This window comes from Dendrobates tinctorius, unplaced genomic scaffold (genome assembly GCF_039654945.1).
Source record: "Dendrobates tinctorius isolate UK_male_01 unplaced genomic scaffold, ASM3965494v1 ptg000143l, whole genome shotgun sequence".
NCBI lineage: Eukaryota > Metazoa > Chordata > Amphibia > Anura > Dendrobatidae > Dendrobates > Dendrobates tinctorius.
In genome coordinates, this window is record NW_027361810.1 from 14270685 (window position 1) to 14293398 (window position 22714).

At 46.5% G+C, this 22714-nt stretch overlaps 1 protein-coding gene across 2 annotated transcripts in view; it reads right to left on the reverse strand.

Moving 5' to 3' along the window:
* Positions 1 to 254: 254 nt before the first annotated feature.
* Positions 255 to 22714, reverse strand: part of ZRANB3 (zinc finger RANBP2-type containing 3) — a 247059-nt gene continuing 224599 nt past the window's right edge. The window contains exons 15-21 of one of the 2 annotated variants that reach the window (XM_073545539.1): positions 22472 to 22563; positions 20450 to 20551; positions 12089 to 12231; positions 9938 to 10081; positions 5848 to 6211; positions 4612 to 4743; positions 255 to 428 (exon numbers count right to left, since the gene is read on the reverse strand). In XM_073545539.1, the coding sequence (XP_073401640.1) occupies positions 330 to 428; positions 4612 to 4743; positions 5848 to 6211; positions 9938 to 10081; positions 12089 to 12231; positions 20450 to 20551; positions 22472 to 22563 (1076 nt within the window). In that variant the 3' untranslated portion in view covers positions 255 to 329. Of the gene's footprint in view, positions 429 to 4611; positions 4744 to 5847; positions 6212 to 9937; positions 10082 to 12088; positions 12232 to 20449; positions 20552 to 22471; positions 22564 to 22714 lie in introns of those variants that run through there. The other variant, XM_073545540.1, reaches the window with a different exon arrangement.

The window sequence follows — 22714 nt, forward strand, 5'->3', positions numbered from 1 at the left end:
TCTATGGAGAGGAGGAAGCAGAGGGCCGAGCTTGATCCCGGCCTAATGGCTGATGATCTCGCCCTTTGTGGGTCCCGGTCGTCACTGGCACAAACATTACACTACTGACCATCTCTCAACTCCTCTACCGTTAACTAGGAGATCGTGCTGGGATCCTGCTAGGAGAGGGGAAGGGAGAAACAGCTCATGGACACCGAACATTTCCCAGGTTTTCTTTGTGGACCCATTGTGTATTTTTTAAATGAAAATCAATGTAATAAAACAAATCTTTTATTAAATCCATAATTTAGAAGGTGAGAAAAACAAGACTGATAGAACAAGGGGACACACTAGGCTTTGGTAAAGAATTTGGTGATATCAGATCCATACTTGGAGGCCATGGAAAGTTTCTTGGATCGACTCCTCTCCTTTGTTTGATGAGCTGTTCTCTGGAAAGACACAAAAGATGTCATTATTACAGAGACCTGCACTGACTATTGGAGGGGAGGTTTATTACTTCAACTAAGATTGATGTAAATATACAGTACAGACCAAAAGTTTGGACACACCTCATTCAAAGAGTTTTCTTTATTTTCATGTCTATGAAAATTGTAGATTCACTCTGAAGGCATCAAAACTATGAATTACCACATGTGGAATTATATAATTAACAAAAAAGTGTGAAACAACTGAAAATATGTCTTATATTCTAGGTTCTTCAAAGTAGCCACCTTTTGCTTTGATTACTGCTTTGCACACTCTTGGCATTGTCTTGATGAGCTTCAAGAGGTAGTCACCGGAAATGGTTTTCACTTCACAGGTGTGCCCTGTCAGTTTTAATAAGTGGGATTTCTTGCCTTATAAATGGGGTTGGGACATCAGTTGTGTTGTGCAGAGGTCTGGTGGATGGACAGCTGATAGTCCTACTGAATAGACTGTTAGCTGCTTTTTTCTTGCCATAATACAAATTCTAAGTAAAGAAAAACAAGTGGCCATCATTATTTTAAGAAATGAAGGTCAGTCAGTCCGAAAAATTGGGAAAACTTTGAAAGTGTCCCCAAGTGCAGTGGCAAAAACCATCAAGCGCTACAAAGAAACTGGCTCACATGAGGACCGCCCCAGGAAAGGAAGACCAAGAGTCACCTCTGCTCCAGAGGATAAGTTCATCCAAGTCACCAGCCTCAGAAATCGCAGGTTAACAGCAGCTCAGATTAGAGACCAGGTCAGTGCCACACAGAGTTCTAGCAGCAGACACTTCTCTAAAACAACTGTTAAAAGGAGACTTTGTGCAGCAGGCCTTCATGGTAAAATAGCTGCTAGGAAACCACTGCTAAGGACAGGCAACAAGCAGAAGAGACTTGTTTGGGCTAAAGAACACAAGGAATGGACATTAGACCGGTGGAAATCTGTGCTTTGGTCTGAGGAGTCCAAATTTGAGATCTTTGGTTCCAACCATCGTGTCTTTGTGCGACACAGAAAAGGTGAACGGATGGACTCTACATGCCTGGTTCCCACTGTGAAGCATGGAGGAGGAGGTGTGATGGTGTGGGGGGGCTTTGCTGGTGACACTGTTGGGGATTTATTCAAAATTGAAGGCATACTGAACCAGCATGGCTACCACAGCATCTTGCAGCGGCATGCTATTCCATCCGGTTTGCGTTTAGTTGGACCATTTATTTTTCCACAGGACAATGACCCCAAACACACCTCCAGGCTGTGTAAGGGCTATTTGACCAAGAAGGAGAGTGATGGGGTGCTACGCCAGATGACCTGGCCTCCACAGTCACCAGACCTGAACCCAATTGAGATGGTTTGGGGTGAGCTGGACCGCAGAGTGAAGGCAAAAGGGCCAACAAGTGCTAAGCATCTCTGGGAACTCCTTCAAGAACACCTGTTGGAAGACCATTTCCGGTGACTACCTCTTGAAGCTCATCAAGAGAATGCCAAGAGTGTGCAAAGCAGTAATCAAAGCAAAAGGTGGCTACTTTGAAGAACCTAGAATATAAGACATATTTTCAGTTGTTTCACACTTTTTTGTTAATTATATAATTCCACATGTGTAAAAAAAAAAACAAACTTGTTCCACATGTGGTAATTCATAGTTTTGATGCCTTCAGAGTGAATCTACAATTTTCATAGTTATCAAAATAAAGAAATCTATTTGAATGAGAAGGTGTGTCCAAACTTTTGGTTTGTGCTGTATATATATATTTTTTCCCCCCTCCCAGGAACAGCGCCAATTTTTGCTATGGCTGGGTCTGGTATTGCACCTTCACTTGCATGAGGCTCAGCTGCAAAACCTATTCCTAGAAAACAAAGGCAAGTTTTTCCTGATCCTGTACAATCCCATCAGATTATCCATATTGACGCCTATAGCTACACCCTGTTCTAGATGTCCCTGCACCTCTCCTCTCGCACCCTGGGGCGCCTCGTCTCCAGCTCACATGCATCGTTTTCGGCTGGTCTTTAAGCAAAGTGTTTGAAGCTTCTTCTCGTTTCCTTATCAAAGCCTCGAGATGCGCAACGATTCTAATGAGAAACTAAAGATGAGCGGCTGAAGATAAGCGTCTGCACCAAACGTCCGGACACCATGACCTGTGGACAGAGTGCGATGGCGTTCTGTGTACTGCGCCATTGACTACGTCAGTGCTATAAACATAATGCAATATGAAGAAACGAAGAAGCCACAAGCGAGATGTTTCATAGAGGAAGATGCACCGTGGATCATTGCCGGCGAGACTCTGGGAGAACCCCGTGCGCCCTGTGATACCAGGAGTGGAGGCTCCATACATTGCAATAAGCGCACTGACGACGAGGGTCCGTGGGATCCTGTAATGACTTGTACTGTAAAGTAGGATGAGCCGGCAGCTTTTGGCAGCGGCGCCCATAGAGTGCCTCATCAGCAGCTCCTCAATAGCTTCTGATGTTGTCATCAGGCCGTTATCTCGGCGGACGCTCTGTTGCCGCTCACCCAAATTGCCTCATTAGTGATCGAGAATATCCAGAAAATAGAAAAAGGCAGATAATGAGGAGGCAGACGAGCGGCCAGAAAAATATTAATAAAACACCCCAATTAGAGAGCGGAAACTTCACTCTAGCAGGGACTCCGAGCAGAGAACGGCGGCCTCCACTTCTGGGGTGTAAAATACCTGAAGGGTGGTGGTAGTAGTGATAGTGGTTGCCGAGTATGTGGTAATCTGCAGCGAGCGTGCAGTGCACACGCCATCACTGGATCGCAGCGCTGTAATTCTGCTCCTTCGCCACGACGCATCATTCTAGGTGGCTTGTATACGGAAGCATATAGAAGTGACTAGTGACCCTCGCCATCCCTCGTGTGACTGAGGTCAGACCCCCCGCTATATATCTGTCCTATATTAATAATAGGACACTGCCATTGTTAACTTCCATTGGGTGAGAATCGGTTCTACAGGTGACACACTAGGCTCGGGGGCTGCAGAAGTGCGTTGTCTAACAAGCCCACCATCGATAGGCCTGATTCAACATCTGCAGGGTATTTTTTTTTATGACACTTTCTTTTTTGCCATTTTAGTGGCACAAACAGTTCACGAATTTTGTGCAAAATGAAAAAAGCGCCTATTGGCTTTTACCATTTTTGCATCTTAGAGCAAAAAAAAAAAAAAAAAAGTGCAACCAAATTTGTGGTGTCCAAAAAAAAAAAATGTCCAGGGGGCGACAGGAAGACATTCGCAGAAAAGTGCTGCGTCTTATTTAAACATTCACAAAAATGAATCGTCTGCAAACATCTGGATTACAATGGCGAAGGGATGACAGCAAGCAGAGGTCTTGAGCAGTGAGCAATGAACGCACTGAAGATGATGGCCCTGTATTTGCCGATTCTACTGCGAGGTTTCTTGGAAATCCTCAGACAGAGCCAAGCCTCCGCCTGACAGGAGACGACTCCATAATTTCCCGGTACAGGAGCCTGCTCTGCCTCATCTGCATCTTCCCGGCTGGGGGTTGTGTATGGAAAGCGATATGGGGGTCAATGGACAATACTGACCCCGGGAAGCTCAGATTTTTTGACGCATAAATCAGAAATTCAATTTCAGTAGTTATTTAATTTCTATCATCCTGCAGATTAGCCTCCGACGGCAGGTCACGAGGGTCAGCGACTAATGACATTTCTAAAATGTCGGAGGAGTGGTCCTATGTTTTATACATCAGGCGCAGGGCAAGAAAATACCGACCATGTAAGATAGAGAACCGAATATCCGCTTATACGTATTGTTCTTCCTTTCGTGACAGCGATGTAGCAGAGCCGAGTTTGTCATTAATCACTCTGGGAGCCGCATTGTTCTTACTGCTCAGAATTAAAGGGGTTTTCTTATCTGGAGAGATGCGGATGTCACCTCCCGAGAACGAACTGTGAATGGGAGACCCGACTGTACAAGCGCTGCTGCCTCCATTCACTACTATGGGAATATTGAAAGTAGCCAGTGCAGGGCCCGCGAGTCTGACACGGCCCGAGAGGTCACTGCATCAAGTCTCACCCAGATTGTTCCTTTACCTGCAGACCTATGTAAAACCTCCGATTATGTGTTGTGATGATGTAATGACTTACGTCAGCTCTGCTACATCTCTCCATAAGTGACACACAACGCAGGGCCTTACCTCTCGGTGACACACGGTGCACAGGGTCTGCAGGTTGTCCAGCGCGCACTGTCCTCCCCCGCCGTACACGGGTCTGATGTGGTCCACCTGCCAGAACTGCCCCTCCGTGGGGCACCGGATCAGCTCATTTAACTGCGAGGAAAGATAAAGTAGTTACATGGCGAAATCTGCATGACTCGCGCTCACGTCTCTGAATAAATGAATGTACTGCTGACACCATTAAAACCGCCATCTGACGGCCGTTGCAATGCAAACATGAATGCTCTTTGTACCAGACAGAGGCGGCCGCAGCCGTCAGAAAGGAAGCCGGAGCCGAAACAAAGTATCGAGTAATGTCTGATGATGAAATGCAAATCTGTCACTTTCCCACAGAGACCGAACTCTTCATTTTGTTCTTTTGCAATGAGTTATGGTGTCGCCACTAGAGGGCAGTGGAGTTCTAACAACGGCCCCCACCCTCCCGGTATAAATCCCCAACCTCTGCCCCCCCCCCCCACACACACAAAAAAAAAAAGCCAAAAAAGGAAACCGTGAAACAATGAGCTAATTATTAGAATAACATAATTGGTGCTAATTTTATGTCAAAATAGCGCCGCCCCTGTGCACAGGTTGGGGGCGGTACTGCAGCTCAGCCTGATTCATATTTAACGGGTTGTCTCAGAGTAAAAACAGCAATTTTGCAATTTACTTATTAAAAATTCTCTTCACTCTGAAGTTGGCCGGATCGCTGCACCCCTCCGATGCTACAGGGGACGTCTTTTTTTGCAGCTTACTATGGGACAGCGCAGTTTGGACCAGTGGCAGAAACAACTCGCTTGTCTGAACGGTCAAAATTCAGGAGCGCGCCAACCCCGGCAAGCAGGAGCCAAGAGATGGGGAGCGTTGCGCTCCTGTGACAACCCCTTTAAAAGAGCTGAGCTGCAATCCTAGACACAACGGCACAGTTTTTTGGTTTGTGTCCCTTTAAGCAGTGCTTCTCAGCGTAGGTCTCTACGAGTAGTTGGAAACCTACAACGCCCAGCATTGCTGGGCAGCCGCTGATAGTTTTTCCTGTAGATGTCGATTGCTCTTGAACACTAGACCCGGAGAGAAGAGATTGCGGACATTCATGCGCCTAACCTGCTGCTGAGGAGCAACAGACAGAATTACGAGTAACCGGGCGAGAAAATATGCAAAGGAAGATGCGATGAGCTGCTTCAACCACTGATCGCCCCGCCATGTCCTCGGCAGCTTTACCTGATCTAGCGGAAGTTGTGCCATCCACGTGCCCTCCAGCAGTCCCTTCCGCTGACTCGGGGGGGCGTCCCGCACGCTCAGGAACAGCTCATGTGCGTTCAGGCAGCAGTGCTGGCACACCCCGTGCTCCGTCTCGAACACTTTTGCCCTCATGTAGCTCTGGTTGGAGCGGATCAGAAACTCGTCCTGACATTTGCGACTGCAGAATCGATTGTCCCAGGCCGCTGACGCGTTTCCTGCCGGTGACTGGGGACAGGGCTCCTGGCAATAAACGCACAGAGGGACTCCGATGCTGTCCACCGCTTGCAGGTAGCCTTTACCTTCAGCGTCCGCCGCGGGCCCAGCGTCCTTTACATCTTCGCTCCTAGTATTGGAAACATGATGGTAAGAGGCCGAGGCGGCAGAATAATCACTGTCTCATTACCGCTTCACGCTGAGAAACTAATAAGAGGCAGAGAGTCGCTCAGGAAGTCGGACCAGAAAGGAACTGTTCATTTTCTGATATGGTGCATATCACCCATTGAGCGCCCGCCATTAAAGTCGCCATCCATTTGGCTTTAACCGCCGTCTGACTGCGAGCCCCCCGCAGATATCCCATCGCTCGTCAGCTATATTTACCCTCATATACCAGAACGCGGATGAATTATTTATTCACACCTTGTAAATAGTGAAAGAAGAGATGGACGGACACGAGAATTTCATTTTACGCGGCTCCTGGGTATACGACGATATATCGGGGCGGGCGGGATATTCTGTAGAGACGCTACATAGCGGAGTCGGCACAGGAATATGACCCTGTACACCAGAGGGCGCCGTCCCCGCACCTCCTGCTCGGGACCCCCCTCAACCATAAAATAAACTGCTCTAACAAAGGGGGCCTCCCATCCTGGGGGTCCCACCCAGCCCCATTTATTACATATAAATGATATAGCTCATATTGGCCTATTAATCCAGACCCTTCGATCACCAGCACAAGGTGATAAATCAGGGCTGATACACTGTAACGAGCACTGCACCAGTGTCGGGTAGACCTGATATACACCTGGTTTTCAGCATCTGGATATAAACAACAATGCTTATATTCACAGGCCGCAAGCAGAGATCTCGAAGAGTGAGGAACAGATTCATTCCGCTGACGTTTGGCACAATTTTTTTTTTATTACCGTTCTACATATTTTATCTACTTAATTTATTTTTTGATTATTTTTACGATAGAACATTCTAATTAAAAACAACCCTGGAAATAAGCAAAAAAAAATAAAATAAATAAAACTATATATTTTTTGCTCATCTTTCCTTTTTTCTTATTATTTTTACCACTGCAGAATCCGCCGCCATAACAGCACGTACGAGCGGTCATTAAGGGATTACATTCCCATCAGCCGGAAGCAGAGGGGGGACTCTACGACATCAATCATCCCCTTTAAGAAGTCACATGTGAGGACGACTCGGGGTCACTTTAGGGTGCTGTGGTCGATAATCGCTTCCTCTCCCCGCTGGGAATCATTTCTCTGGCAGCCATCGATTTTGTCTCGGTTTCTCGTCTTCATTATTTGGTCCAGAACAGGAAATTAAGACGAAATTTGCGAGCGGTTTCAGGTCGCCCGTCTGCCCGCCCGGTTGTTAATAATATAAAAAGCAAACTTCATTACACGGAGGACTGAGCAATTAAAGCGATACCTGCGCGGCCGCAGCCTGCGCTCGCCACACTCCATAGCAACACTACATAGATCTGTGGTCCCCGGAGACTCGAACATAACAAGTTCATCCGCAGTAATGTATGCAAGTGGCGGAGCGCTGATCCCGCTACTTCCCTCTGCCGGCTCTCCGCGCACCCATCCCTCACTCACTGCCTCATCCCCAAACAGCCAACAAGTTTTATTGGCTGCTCCCCACCACAAAAAATGCAAGTCAAATAAAGGGTTAATAAAAAAAAACCTTTCTAGAACTCTTCTATGCACTATGTGTTTATAAAACTTTGATTTTTTTTATTTAATTTATTTTTTTAACATATTTACTAGGGGTCAGTGAATAATATTTTTTCGATCCTGTATAAACCTGTATAGATTGGACCGGTCTCACCAGAAAGGATTTGTTGATCATTTCAATCTCCCAACATTGTGATGCTTAAAGGGAATCTGTCACCCCATTTTTGGACTGTCAGCTGCCGGCCATCAGGGGCTTATCCACAACATTCTGTAATGCTGTAGATAAGCCCCCGATGTACCCTGAAAGATAAGAAAAACGAGTTATATTATACTCACCCGGGGCAGTCCGGGTCTGATGGGTGTCGCGGTCCGGCGCCTCCCATCTGCTAGCGATGACGTCCTCTTCTTTGCTCCCCGTTGCGGCTCTGGTGCACTTTACCTGCCCTGTTGAGGGCAGAGTAAAGTACTGCAATGCGAAGGCGCCGGACCTCTCTGACCTGGTCTGGCGCCTGCGCACTGCAGTACTCTGCTCTGCCCTCAACAGGGCAGAGCAGTGTGCCTGCGCCGGAGTCACGACGGGAAGAAAAGAAGAGGACGTCACCGCTAGAAAATGGGAGGCGCCGGACCGGACCCGAACCAGACCCCCACGTGAGTATAATATAACTCGTTTTTCTTAGATTCCCTTTAAGACTAAAATGTGTCTCTATAGTGGTTAGAGCACATGATAAGATCCGATCTGCAGCCACCACTAGGGGGAGCTTCCTGTATACAGAGATACGTGATAAGATCCTGTCTGCAATCACCACTAGGGGGAGCTCCCTGTATACAGAGATACATGATAAGATTCTGTCTGCAGCCACTACTAGGGGGAGCTCCCTGTATACAAAGATACATGATAAGATTCTGTCTGCAGCCACCACTAGGGGGAGCTCCCTGTATACAGAAATACATGGTAAGATCCTGTCTGCAATCACCACTAGGGGGAGCTCCCTGTATACAGAGATGCATAATAAGATCCTGTCTGCAGCCACCACTAGGGGGAGCTCCCTGTATACAGAGATACATGACAAGATCCTGTCTGCAGCCACCACTAGGGGGAGCACCATGTATTTAGAGACACCTATAAAACTTTGCTAAGGGGTTCAGATATTTAAAAAAAAAAATTACAAACTCACCTACTGGCACCCACCAGGATCCAGTGCAGGCTGCTCCATGGTCTGCGCAGAGACAGGAAGAAGCGATGTCGCTGTTCCATCAGAATGCTGCAACCTGCGATTGCCTGCTGCCCTCAGATGGCTGAGCAATGCATAATCATAAAACATCTGATGATGCGCTCCTCACGTCATCTTACTGCTGCAGTCAATCACAGGCTGCAGTGGTCTGATGGCTGATGGAGCAGTGATATCACTTCTTCCTGTCTCTGCGCAGACCATGGAGCAGCCTGCACTGGATCCTGGTGGGTGCCGGCAGACGAGATTGTTGTTACTTTTACATTTCCCGCCCCCTGGGCAATGCTTGATTTAGCCCAGATGACCCCTTTAATCGGGTGTGTTCCTGCACAGTCCGATGGACTCGGCTGGTTAGATGCGAGCATCCAGTGGCCACTTTATGCAGACATTTCCAGGCGGAGCAATAGAGGAACCACACGATGTGGTCTATGAATTGCTATATTAGGGGGAGGTCGAATATTTACTAGAGCAGCCATGTCAGAAGGGCGGAGAGGTCGTCTTCACATAGTATCGGTGGAGGTGCAGTTTGGGTCCGGCTGTCGCTCTTGGCCAGTTAGTGAGTGCGACACGCTGCTTTATTTTCTAGGGTTATTTCCCGTCTCATCGGGAGTCGGGGTTCCTTCCTTTGCTCCGACTACAAATCCCCTTCTTCAGATGTAGATTTCGTGCTTCCCATTTTGCTGCGGCACACGGGCAGCGGCAGATGCAATCAGCGCAGGCCGCACAAGTACGGCAGGAAACAAGCTTCTTGACTTTTTTTTGTTTTTATTCTATTTTTTCTGTTTTCCCCCCAAAAAACGACAAACTGAAGTGAATCTTTAAAAAGTCGAAGTCAACGGAAAAAAAAAAGGGAAAAATAAAATCAGAGGAATGATGAGAGCGGCGCAGAGGTTGGGGTTGATGGCTGCATCTGTCAGCGAGCGCTGCACTTACCGTGTGGGGGGTCTCGCAGCTGTACCCAGAGACACCTTTTCTTTGACGGACGACGTGCGCTCCCTGCTGACAAGCCTCACACTTCCCCCGCTGCTCTGAACTTTGCTTAATGAGGCGGCAGCGACATCTTCTTTGGTCAGGTACCTGCGATCAAACAACAGCCGCATGTGTCACCCCATTACACTGAGCGATGTGGTGTGTGAGATACCGCGCCGGCACTCCATCATCGCTGCAGTGCTACGGGCGCTCGCTCGGCTCTGCCGCATATTCCCCTATTTAAATATTGATTTTTTTTTTTTCTGGTTTGTAAAATGTTGTCTTCAATTTTTAACTAAGGGGAGAATATAGCGAGGAACGGGCTTCTGCTAATTGGGATGAGAACACGTGGACATTGGCGCCAGGAGAACGGTGCGTTATCTGAAAAGCGGCGCGGCGGGCGGTGACAGAGCGACGACCACACGCTGGGAGCGGGGGGGTCTGCAAGGCGGAGACGCACAAAACATACATCAGCTCGGAGTGTCTGACATGACGTCCGCGCGCGGAGGATTACAGACGTAGCTGAGCCCAGTGTGTCATTTGGTACAACTCATCGAAATCCAGTTCATGAGTGATTTTTACATAGGACTGCAAGATCTAGATAAGACAAGGTCGTCCTCGATCAGGCATGATGACATTCGTCATTGCCAGATATCATGAAGGATCGGGTCTATTTGGCAGCACTGGGTCCGGTACAGAGTTGTGGCTTCTGTGACGCATAGGACGGACTCCATAGCTGATAACAGGGAGTAGCAGCATCCCTTTAAGAACTGCCTGTATGATAAGTGTCAGTTTTGCGTGATCTTTCTTTATGTATAAAGTTCTGGTTATGGGTTGAGATTATCTGTTTTTTTGGGTTTTTCAAGATTTTTCATAGGTTTTTGATGATTATTTTTTGTTTTTTTCTTATTTTTAGCCCTGTTCTTCGTCGCCACAAGTCTTCTGTTGCTTGGCAACAAGAAAATTTAATCAAAGTGCAAAAAAAAAAAAAAAGTGCGACACAAAAACCCCGGACAGGAAAGCGACAGTAATAAAGTCTAAATTAAGATATTATTCGGTAAGACAGGAGCCGACGCCTGATCTGTCTGCGAGACTAAAGAGTTCCCAATAAAATAAAAATTTCGGAGCGCTGCGCTCCACCGTCCCTCTGTTGCTCCTCCGGGAAAAGTATGACTAGTGGGTGTTACCAGTCTCCCAGTGAGCGGGGGCATGTCCTTATGTACAATAACACCGTCCAATCAGGGTTGACCATGTCAGACTGGGTGGGGGCAAGCATTTCACAAGATGAATGGTGAAGCCCAAATGTCAGTTTATAGTATTACAAGAGGAACAACAGAGGGGCAGCAAAAAGTTTTTTTTTTTTTTTTTTTAAAGTGTCTCAGTGTCATGCAGCCCTGGAGCGAGTGTCCAAGGACAGCCGAGCTCCTGACTAAAGGCTGGGATCGTTTGTCCTTCAGTCCCAGGGTCAAGGGAGACGGCGATATATAGTAAAGGGGCCTCTGCTCTCAATCAGGTCCTGGTGGCACAAGTGGGGACACCCCCCCCGTGGATTTAGGTCTGGGGAACCTACCAAGGATCTCATTGCTCTGTGTTCATTACACAGTGCACAGGAAGTGTTGTCATAGGGACACAAATTGCAATGGAATGCAGTAGTAAGCAAATAGAAAGCAAATGCAAAAAATAAAAACTAAAATCATCGACCCTTAAGATTAGAATAAGTAATAAAAAAAAATGTAAAATATAGTGAAAAAAATTTTTCAAACATAAAACCTTAAAAATTAATTTAAAGGGGTTGCCCAAGCGGTCATGTGACGTATCAGTCTGGTCAACTGACTGCTGCAGCCAATCACAAGCCTTGGTAATCAGGTGACTGGAGAAAGTGGCGGCCTCACTGGAGCGGGTTAGTATCCATCACATATAAAAACAAATTTCAGCCATCATTTGCTTCTATAAATTTTCAATCTGACAACCGCCCCTTTAATAGGGGGGGCTCTGAGTGTTATAAAGTAAATGAATGAATGGCTTGCCATAACCCGCTGGCACAGCGCGCCTTCTCCTGTGATGCCAGCACGCCTGCGAGGCTCGTGCCCGTGTGACCCCGGTGAAGCCTCATACCTCTTGGTGCTGCTGTGCGCCGAGTGCTGCCTAGACAGCTCTCCTGCGGCCAGCACGGGGCTGCTGAAGATCAGGCCGCTCTTACGGATCATCCGCTGCTTCATAGCCGTCAGGCTGCTCCATTCTCTGACGAACCTGAGGATCTGGGGCAGAAAAGTCGCAGGGTCAGGAAATCCGCATCTGGTCTCGCTTGACTCGAAGCCCCCACTAGCCATAGAGAGAAGATAACATGCACACGCGGTGAAGCTCTCTCTATGTAGATGAGCGGTGTCCTGATGCCGCTGATCTCTGCGCAGGGAACATGAGGAAACCGCTGCATCGGTCAAACTCCGCTTCCGTTACATCAGAAAAATTGACCTCTGCTACATAAAGACAAACGTGGAAAAATAGGGTAAGACTTAAAGGGGACCCGTCATTCACTATAAATACAGTTGTGGCCAAAAGTATTGACACCCCTGCAATTCTGTCAGATAATACTCAGTTTCTTCCTGAAAATGATTGCAAACACAAATTCTTTGTTATTATTATCTTCATTTAATTTGTCTTAAATGAAAAAACACAAAAAGAATTGTCCTAAAGCCAAATTGGATATAATTCCACACCAAACATAAAAAAGTGGGTGGACAAAAGTATTGGCACTGTTCGAAAAATCATGTGATGCTTCTCTAATTTGTGTAATTAACAGCACCTGTAACTTACCTGTGGCACCTAACAGGTGTTGGCAATAACTAAATCACACTTGCAGCCAGTTGACATGGATTAAAGTTAACTCAACCTCTGTCCTGTGTCCTTGTGTGTACCACATAGAGCAAAGAACTGTCTGAGGACTTGAGAAACCAAATTGTGAGGAAGCATGAGCAATCTCAAGGCTACAAGTCCATCTCCAAAGACCTGAATGTTCCTGTGTCTACCGTGCGCAGTGTCATCAAGAAGTGTAAAGCCCATGGCACTGTGGCTAACCTTCCTAGATGTGGACGGAAAAGAAAAATTGACAAGAGATTTCAACGCAAGATTGTGCGGATGTTGGATAAAGAACCTCCACTAACATCCAAACAAGTTCAAGCTGCCCTGCAGTCCGAGGGTACAACAGTGTCAACCCGTACTATCCGTCAGCATCTGATTGAAAAGGGACTGTATGGTACCAGGAAGACCCCACTTCTTACCCCGAGACATAAAAAAAGCCAGGCTGGAGTTTGCCAAAACTTACCTGAAAAAGCCTAAAACGTTTTGGAAGAATGTTCTCTGGTCAGATGAGACAAAAGTAGAGCTTTTTGGGCAAAGGCATCAACATAGAGTTTACAGGAAAAAAAAAAGAGGCATTCAAAGAAAAGAACACAGCCCCTACAGTCAAACATGGCGGAGGTTCCCTGATGTTTTGGGGTTGCTTTGCTGCCTCTGGCACTGGACTGCTTGACCGTGTGCATGGCATTATGAAGTCTGAAGACTACCAACAAATTTTGCAGCATAATGTAGGGCCCAATGTGAGAAACCTGGGTCTCCCTCAGAGGTCATGGATCTTCCAGTAGGACAATGACCCAAAACGCACTTCAAAAAGCACTAGAAAATGGTTTGAGATAAAGCACTGGAGAGTTCTAAGGTGGCCAGCAATGAGTCCAGACCTGAATCCCATAGAACACCAGTGGAGAGATCTAAAAATGGCAGTTTGGAGAAGGCACCCTTCAAATATCAGGGACATGGAGCAGTTTGCCAAAGAAGAATGGTCTAAAATTCCAGCAGAGCATTGTAAGAAACTCATTGATGGTTACCGGAAGCGGTTGGTCGCAGCTATTTTGGCTAAAGGTTGTGCAACCAAGTATTAGGCTGAGGGTGCCAATACTTTTGTCTGGCCCATTTTTGGAGTTTTGTGTGAAATGATCAATGTTTTGCTTTTTGCTTCATTCTCTTTTGTGTTTTTTCATTTAAGACAAATTAAATGAAGATAATAATACCAAAGAATTTGTGTTTGCAATCATTTTCAGGAAGAAACTGAGTATTATCTGACAGAATTGCAGGGGTGTCAATACTTTTGGCCACAACTGTATGTCTTTTTCCCCCTGGTGTAAATGCCGCTGTTCTCCTGAATCTGAAGATGTTTTTCTCTTGTTCCTGCGCCTCTCCGTTACCGAGATATCTCCCCTTTATATAAATCTAGTCATTAGCTAAGTGGGCGTGTTCCTCAACTTCTCTATAGGCAACTTCTTGGGGAATCACGCCCAGTTGGCTGAATAGACTGGATTTATATATAGGGAAGATTGGGCCATATCTCAGGAACGGAGAGGAGCAGGGACAAAAGAAAAACATCACCGGATTCAGGAGAACAGCAGCATTTACACTGGATAAAAACATTACAGATTTGTGACAAGTGATGGGTCCCAGCTACACTGGATAATCTTAACCAAGTTAATTAAAAAAAAAAATGCACCTTTCAAAATTGAGAAGAACCGTTCAAGCACAAGACTTGCACTGAGCTCTGCTACGCTGCACAATCTTGGATCTGCTATGTTGCAGACATCATCCGTGCAACTAGCAGACAAACTCACCTCTGTTACATATCATAAACTCAGCGAAGCAACAGCTCCGGTTTCTAATCCAGAAACTGGCAAACTCAGCTCTGCTACACCCGTAAAGCCAGATTTTACACCCCCATGATTTTACAAGGACAACTAAGTTGTAAAAATCCGCTCCTATGTGAGACGTTCCCGGCTCTGCTACATCTGAAGGACGGGGTGAATCGGATAACCAAACTTTCTAAACGGTGTATTTATCGCTGGGAGAGCAAGTGTTAATCGGGAGGCCATGAATATTGATGAATTATCACAGTTGGTAATTCTGCAAATGAGAAAAAATATATATACTTCTTGGCGTTTGCATCCGCAGAAACGTGTAGGTGTGAGATTTTGCAAAAGGAACAGAAACCGGGTTTATTTTCGGCCTCAGCAGACGTTACCAGCGCTTGTCTGAATCTGCTGCACCACCAGAAATCACTTCTCTATATATAGGAGCCTTAAAGGGACCCCCGGAATCCGCGGGGGAGGGGGCCCGGCCTCTATTGATGGTTATTATTGTGCTGCTCTCATTAGGCAATTAATTGTTCCCAGCACAGACGCCGGATCACTGGCGGCCATTGCTCACGGCTGGGTCTGCTGGGACTGGCGACATTTATACTGGGATTGGCTTGGACGTGGCCTTTCACTGGTGGGAAATATAAAATGTTAGACACGATTAATAATGCATCAGGGTGAAATCAATACTCTGCACACATCCGACCAGGACACGTGATGCCACACCGAGGGGTCAGTGCCAACATCCAGACAATCACGTGTAATACCATATTTCCCCACTAGAGGCTGCTGCAGGCAAAACGAGCAGCCAATGACAACTTCCGATTTTACACCCATTGAGACCTGATTTTGCCAGGGGATTGTAATGAAACTCATCTGAACTACGATGTAAACACAAGGGGGGTCAGAATCACTTTATCATCCGGCTACAATACCAGACACAACCTGTGCACAGGGGTGGCGCTGTGTTTTTTATAATCTTAGACCTCTTTAAACTGAAATTCAGGGGTGAACAGATACAATATGCCATGTCACACGACTGCACCCATCTCCCTGTATGATGACCTCTTTTGCCTTCTTTCCTGTTTCTTTATTTTTTTTCGTGTTTCTTTCTTGTCAATCAAGTGACATTTCCATCTGCAGTGACCCCCGTAGTCTTGTCTTCCATCAGACTGAACGGTCGCGGTCACAGACGATAATCTTTGGGGATGTGGTAGGGAACAGCGGAGAACGGATGTTGGACCCCGATCCTGATCTTGACCCAGGGAGGCAATAAAACTTTAACAAAAATCTTATTAGGGATGAGTGACGCCTTCCTGCACTCCAGGATACCTTTAATAAAACAGTAACTACTAAATGGGGGAGGAGGGGGATGGAGCTGCAGTTTTTCACTCTTTTCACATCAGGAGGCTTCCATACATTTTCTAACAATATTTTCTGTTTTCCTTGGGGGCTATTGCAGGAGTCGTGGCGTCCAAAGCGTGCAGGAAGCGTGGCTTATTTGCAAATTATTTACAAAAGTATCTAGTAACATACGAGACAAGGTTACATGTTAGATCACGGATTTAGGGACACTTATCAGGAACCCCGAGACTTTTTTTTGCTGGAGACATTGATGAAATTAGTGACATTTTTTGGCACAGAGTCCAGGTGACACCACTGACACATGGCGGCGGCAGCAGCAGGCGGTGTATTTACTGAAGCTCGATACATTGTAATAAACGGATGAGAAATGTGTGCTGGATCCGATGACACAAAATATCCCACAAACTGAAAACCCCCTTTCAATTCTTGCTGCTCCGCGTGCCGAGGATTAATGTAGTGAGCAGCTGCCACGCCTGCGGCCCGGCTGATAATGTGACTTGGTAGTGTAAAGTTGTAGCAAAAATGCACAGAACTTTCTATAAAAAGAAAAAAAGTCAAATTGAGCAAAATATCTCTAGATCCTGTAAACATACGTGTATCGGTTCTGATGCAAGTAGCCGTACGACGCCGTGGCAGGGCTGGGAGGAGCGGCACTAAGCAAAGCGTTGCCAAGAGTGGTTTTGCAAAAAATGTTTTGTTCTTGCCACTCAGGTGCAAAATAGCTCTCCCCCAAAAAGAAGTCCCCCCGCACCACCTGGAGACAGTTACCCTACAAAGTAAAACGTCCGACCCTTTAGGAGACACGTGACTTATGGCATTTGGCAAAACCTGAGTCTTCCCCCCCAAAAAAGAGACTGGGTGCCTTTCCTTTTTTGGAGGTTTTGGAGGAGTCTCTGATTTTATTTAACTAGATGATAACCTGCAAGTTGGGACAACTCATAAATCAGAGATAACTTGGCGATTACTGGGGGTCCAACATCTGGGACCTCTAGTGGTCCCAAGAATGGGGCTCCGGAATGCCTCGTTAGAATATAGCGATTCCTACACATGAGCGATAGTGCTCTATTCATTCTGTATGGGACCGCCAGCATCTTCGGGGGTCCCAGCAGTCAGACCCCTAATCACTTCTCCTGTGGACATGTTGGATGGATGGTGGATACCTCAAATAGTTTCTACAAGAGAATTAGCTTTCTTCCTATTGTGGGAGAACTAATCTGAAGACTTTTTTTTTTAATCCTCAGGGGCCATTGCCCTGTCTATAAGATGCCCCGCACAAGGCGGGGGTCTCCAAAATTAACAGAATCGCCCTTTACATCTAGGTAAACCTTGATAAGTGTCCTGGTGTTGGGTAACTTGGCACAACCTCTTGGTGACTGTTTCAGCTATATGGATCCACCAATAGGAATATCTCAGGCTTGGGAGCACTCAAATTCCGTCAGACATCCATGGAGGCGGAGAACCCCTTTATGGCAATGCTGATTGAGCCCCTTCATAGTCGAGCGCCCCCAACGTAGCACCTAAAATATGGACGTTCTTTACGGCACCTTGACCTAATGTTCAATTATTATGATACTTGAGCTTAATGATGGTGCTGGATTGGACGGTGCATCGGGAAGACGGGAGAGCAACCCCGACGGCGGATCTATAGATTATAGGAGATCATGAATGGGCTTTTAGAGGTAGAGAATGTACTCTCCATAGACAAGCTGTAATATATAGTTACCATGGAAACTGAATACGGGGCCGCACGGGGAGATTAGTGGGCTCAGTCAGACTGTAGATTTCCACCATACTAATCTGCTTCCATCTCTAGTGCACTGAGGAACGTGCACGGCGAGTGCTGATCCGGGGAACAGCGAGGACCCCAATGAGCCGCCCGATACGTATAATACACCTGACGGCACAACGGGGGCCGTCCAGAAAGACAGTAACTCCCCTGGGTAACAGGTGCGCCTGTGAAGACCTACTATTATATATGTTAGCCATCACCGCTGCATCCAAAACAGAGACCCGAGCGGCGGAGGAGCGGGATTATTTCTGCTTTATTTTCAGCATTGTCTTCTTGCAGGTGCAACCACAAAATCAGCTGCTGAGATTAGAGAAAACTCTGATCCAGCAAATAACCCCCATAAATGTGACCCCAGAATCCAAAGAGTCTGAAACAGGGATATTCCGCCAAGCTCCTTCCCATGTGATTGCAGGGTCCCAGATGGGGGGAGGCGGGTGGGGGTTAAAGGAAATATATTATCAAAAAATTACCTATTGTTTAATCAGGGTTTTATGGTACACGCAAGACAAACAGATATATATATATAATCTTGTAATTTTCGCACTGGCTACTGGAGCTGTATCAGACTCATACTTCATTAGCCTTTTGGGAAAAGTTTTTTGAGATCTCATTATCATCAGAGACAGCTTTACAATGATTTATAACACATCTATAGACAGGAGATAACACAGGATTCATTATTTTCAATAGGTGATGTCACAGCTCACCCCCTCCTCCTGTACAATGACTGATAACACCTCTATATACAGTAGATAATACTGGATCCACCATTCACAATAGGTGATGTCACAGCTCACCCCCTCCTCCTGTACAATGACTGATAACGCCTCTATATACAGTAGATAATACTGGATCCACTATTCACAATAGGTGATGTCACAGCTCACCTCCTCCTGTACAATGACTGATAACACCTCTATATACAGTAGATAATACTGGATCCACCATTCACAATAGGTGAGGTCACAGCCCACCTCCTCCTGTACAATGACTGATAACACCTCTATATACAGTAGATAATACTGGATCCACCATTCACAATAGGTGAGGTCACAGCTCACCTCATCTCCTGCACAATGACTGATAACACCTCTATATACAGTAGATAATACTGGATCCACCATTCACAATAGGTGAGGTCACAGCTCACCTCATCTCCTGCACAATGACTGATAACACTTCTATATACAGTAGATAATACTGGATCCACCATTCACAATAGGTGATGTCACAGCTCACCCCCTCCTCCTGTACAATGACTGATAACGCCTCTATATACAGTAGATAATACTGGATCCACTATTCACAATAGGTGATGTCACAGCTCACCTCCTCCTGTACAATGACTGATAACACCTCTATATACAGTAGATAATACTGGATCCACCATTCACAATAGGTGAGGTCACAGCTCACCACCTCCTCCTGTACAATGACTGATAACACCTCTATATACAGTAGATAATACTGGATCCACCATTCACAATAGGTGATGTCACAGCTCACCCCCTCCTCCTGTACAATGACTGATAACGCCTCTATATACAGTAGATAATACTGGATCCACTATTCACAATAGGTGATGTCACAGCTCACCTCCTCCTGTACAATGACTGATAACACCTCTATATACAGTAGATAATACTGGATCCACCATTCACAATAGGTGAGGTCACAGCTCACCTCATCTCCTGCACAATGACTGATAACACCTCTATATACAGTAGATAATACTGGATCCACCATTCACAATAGGAGATGTCACAGCTCACCCCCTCCTCCTGTACAATGACTGATAACGCCTCTATATACAGTAGATAATACTGGATCGACTATTCACAATAGGTGATGTCACAGCTCACCTCCTCCTGTACAATGACGGATAACACCTCTATATACAGTAGATAATACTGGATCCACCATTCACAATAGGTGAGGTCACAACTCACCTCATCTCCTGCACAATGACCTTTAAACACGCTCATTAGATGCTTCAATATAAAATATAAGGCCAGAGTCTGTTCATTGCTGTTACTGCTCATGCTCATTTCTTTATAAAAAAAAACCAAAAAATAACCAGGAAGTTATGGTCTAAAAAAAATAAATGCATCCAAAAAAAAAAAAAAAAAATCAGTAGGTCATTCTAGTTCCCTTTAAAGGTGTAGTCCAGGATTACTGAAGAATAGCATCTTTTCTTCAAAACCAGTGCTGCCCCTGCCCACACTCCACTCAGACGGGGCTGAGATGTGCCCCGATCTGACGATTGCTGGGGGGTCTCAGCACTCAGATCCGCTCCGATCTAATAAGGGGATGGGTGATCCTGTCTTGTTTCTGGAGTCCCTTTAGAACAATCTATGCTCAGAAATTAAGGATTTGGCACTCCTGTGCCCTTAATATTCAGGCACTCACTAACGAACGCCAGTAAAGTAAGGATACAGCACATGGCACCGCTCAGTCCCCGCGGATCGTCTGGGCTCTGCAGAGATCTCTATGAAGCTCAGAGATTAGGAGCAGCGCCGAAAAGTTTCATAAAACTTAAAACTGACGGCCGCAGCGAACTTGTTACAGAGCCGAGGACTTGTCGGTCTCGTGGAGATAAAACTCCCGAGTGCGACTTAATTAAACTTTCAAAGCGATTGATCTTACCAGCGATCGGTTCGGCTTCTGCCGCAGGGCTCCAGGTAAATCATCCCAGTTATCCAATGTAATATCCAGAGGAATGAAATTGCAGATGAGCGGCTCTCTGTCCTGATGGGATAAACACGGGTCAGGGCTGGAATGAGGCCGATCTCAGATGGCATTGGTAGATAATCAAGAGGTTTGTGGCTACTTCTCCAGAGCGGAGGCCCTTCTGCCCAGTGTGTAATGCCGGCCGGCCGCCATGACATTAGTGGTATCAGAACAAGGAAATAATGAAGAAAACATCCAGAATACGGAGTAAAGCCTCATTCATACGTCGCTACACACGGTGCGATGCCAGGACAGACCGCGGGAACGTCACAGACTCGGCCTACGAAGCTGCAGGTTCAGGTCAGGAAAATCGCGGCCAGTCCGTGCATCGCTCCATATCTGCACCGTGTGAATGAGGCTTTAGGCCAAAAGTATTATGGAAAACTCTAAGGGTGTGTGCACACGTTGCGGATTCTACTGCGGATCTGCAGTGGTTTTGGCCCTGCGGATCCGCAGCAGTTTCTGCTGCGTTGTACAGTACCATTTAAGTCTATGAAAAATGAAACCCGCTGTGCACATGCTGCGGATCTTTCCGCGGTTTTAAATCCGCAGCATGTCACTTCTTTGTGCGGATTCTGCAGCGGTTTGGCACCTGCTCCATGATCAGGTGTCAAAACGCAGGGGAAAACCGCAAGCAAAACTGCAGGTCTTTTGACCTGCGGATTTGGGCAAGTCTGCACTGACAAATCCGCAGCAGATTCCGCAATGTGTGCACACAGCCTTAGTCACAGCGTAAATTTAAAGGTCTTTTTCGGCAGCAATTACGTCTGATTGTACATGTGTCTGGGCAGGAGGGTGCAGACACAATGTCATCAGCTCCAGATGTGACACTGAGCAGCTCCGGAGAAACATTTTAAGGCCCCAAACACCATATTGGATTAAAGTTGACCAAACCTGCCAATATCAGACTAAAAAACCTCATTGGGTCCCAATGCAAAATCTGTTACCAGGACCCCCCCACCTACCCTGGGCCATGTGCTGGTAACTGGCAGATGCACCTTCGGACCCCCTCTGACATGATGTGCGAATGCCATTTGTGCATCCCCCACTATCTGACAAGAGCCGACCAGATGAGACTAGCCATTTTGTTAATAAGGGGATTGTCCTCCCTTTAAATAATATCTTATTGTTGGGGTCTCTCGCCTATCTGCAGTGTACTATGTGTACTGGCCGTTTTTGGGTACTGCGGCTCTGCTACTATATACTTGAATAGGAGCTGCAGTACGCGATAACAGTCACAACACAGAGTACAGAGCCAGATCTGTACATCCGGCCACAATAACGGGGGAATGACTAATCCGTGGGGTCCGACACCAGGCAGCCCTACCATCGGCTGGCACGGCGGTTGGATATGCAGTGTAGTGGCAGTTTTCTGGTTCTGCCATTCCTAGTGAAGTGAATAGTATCTGAGCCGCAGAACCTGAAATCGGACACTACACAGTACGGAGCCAGATCTGCACATCCAGCCACAACGTCTGAGGATTGACTGATCGGTGGAGTCCGACACCCGACATACCCTTCATCGTTCGGATATATGGTGTAGTGGCCGTTTTCTGGTTCTGTCATTCTTAGTGAACTGAATAGTATCTGAGAAGCAGAACCCGAGATCGGACACTACACAATGCACATTTTATTGGCCGTACATTTTGGGACACTCGTACTTGAGCCTCTCGTTAGCACGTGGCAGGGATTCCCTTTGGACGACCTTTCAGGTTTGGGGCAGAATTGGGTGTTGTGAAGAGATGGCGGAAAGATTCCCGCAGATCACCATTAATCTCTTCTCGAGGAGACTATACGGCTTTTTAATTCAATAACGCGCGATCCCAGCTGGCACCGGAGGAGTGGAAATATCAGGCAGACAATAAGCAGCTCTCCGATGCACGTCTTATTTTATTTCCTTGCAATCTGCTGGCCTCGTGCACCGGGCCGAGTACATACCTTACTATATAAATAGATGCGGTCCGTGTGCCTGCTGGCACAGAACATTAATCCGTCATACACCGGGAAACAAGTGGAGCTGTGACAATGATCTGCAATGAAGCACAATATGTAGGGCAGTGAGATGCAGGAGCTGTATACAGAGCGGGATGTCACCAGGGAAAACAATTCACTGGGAGAGGCGAGAGTGGGGGGGAAGAGAAGGGAGCTCAGAAAGAGAGAAGGAGAGAAAAGGAGCCGAAA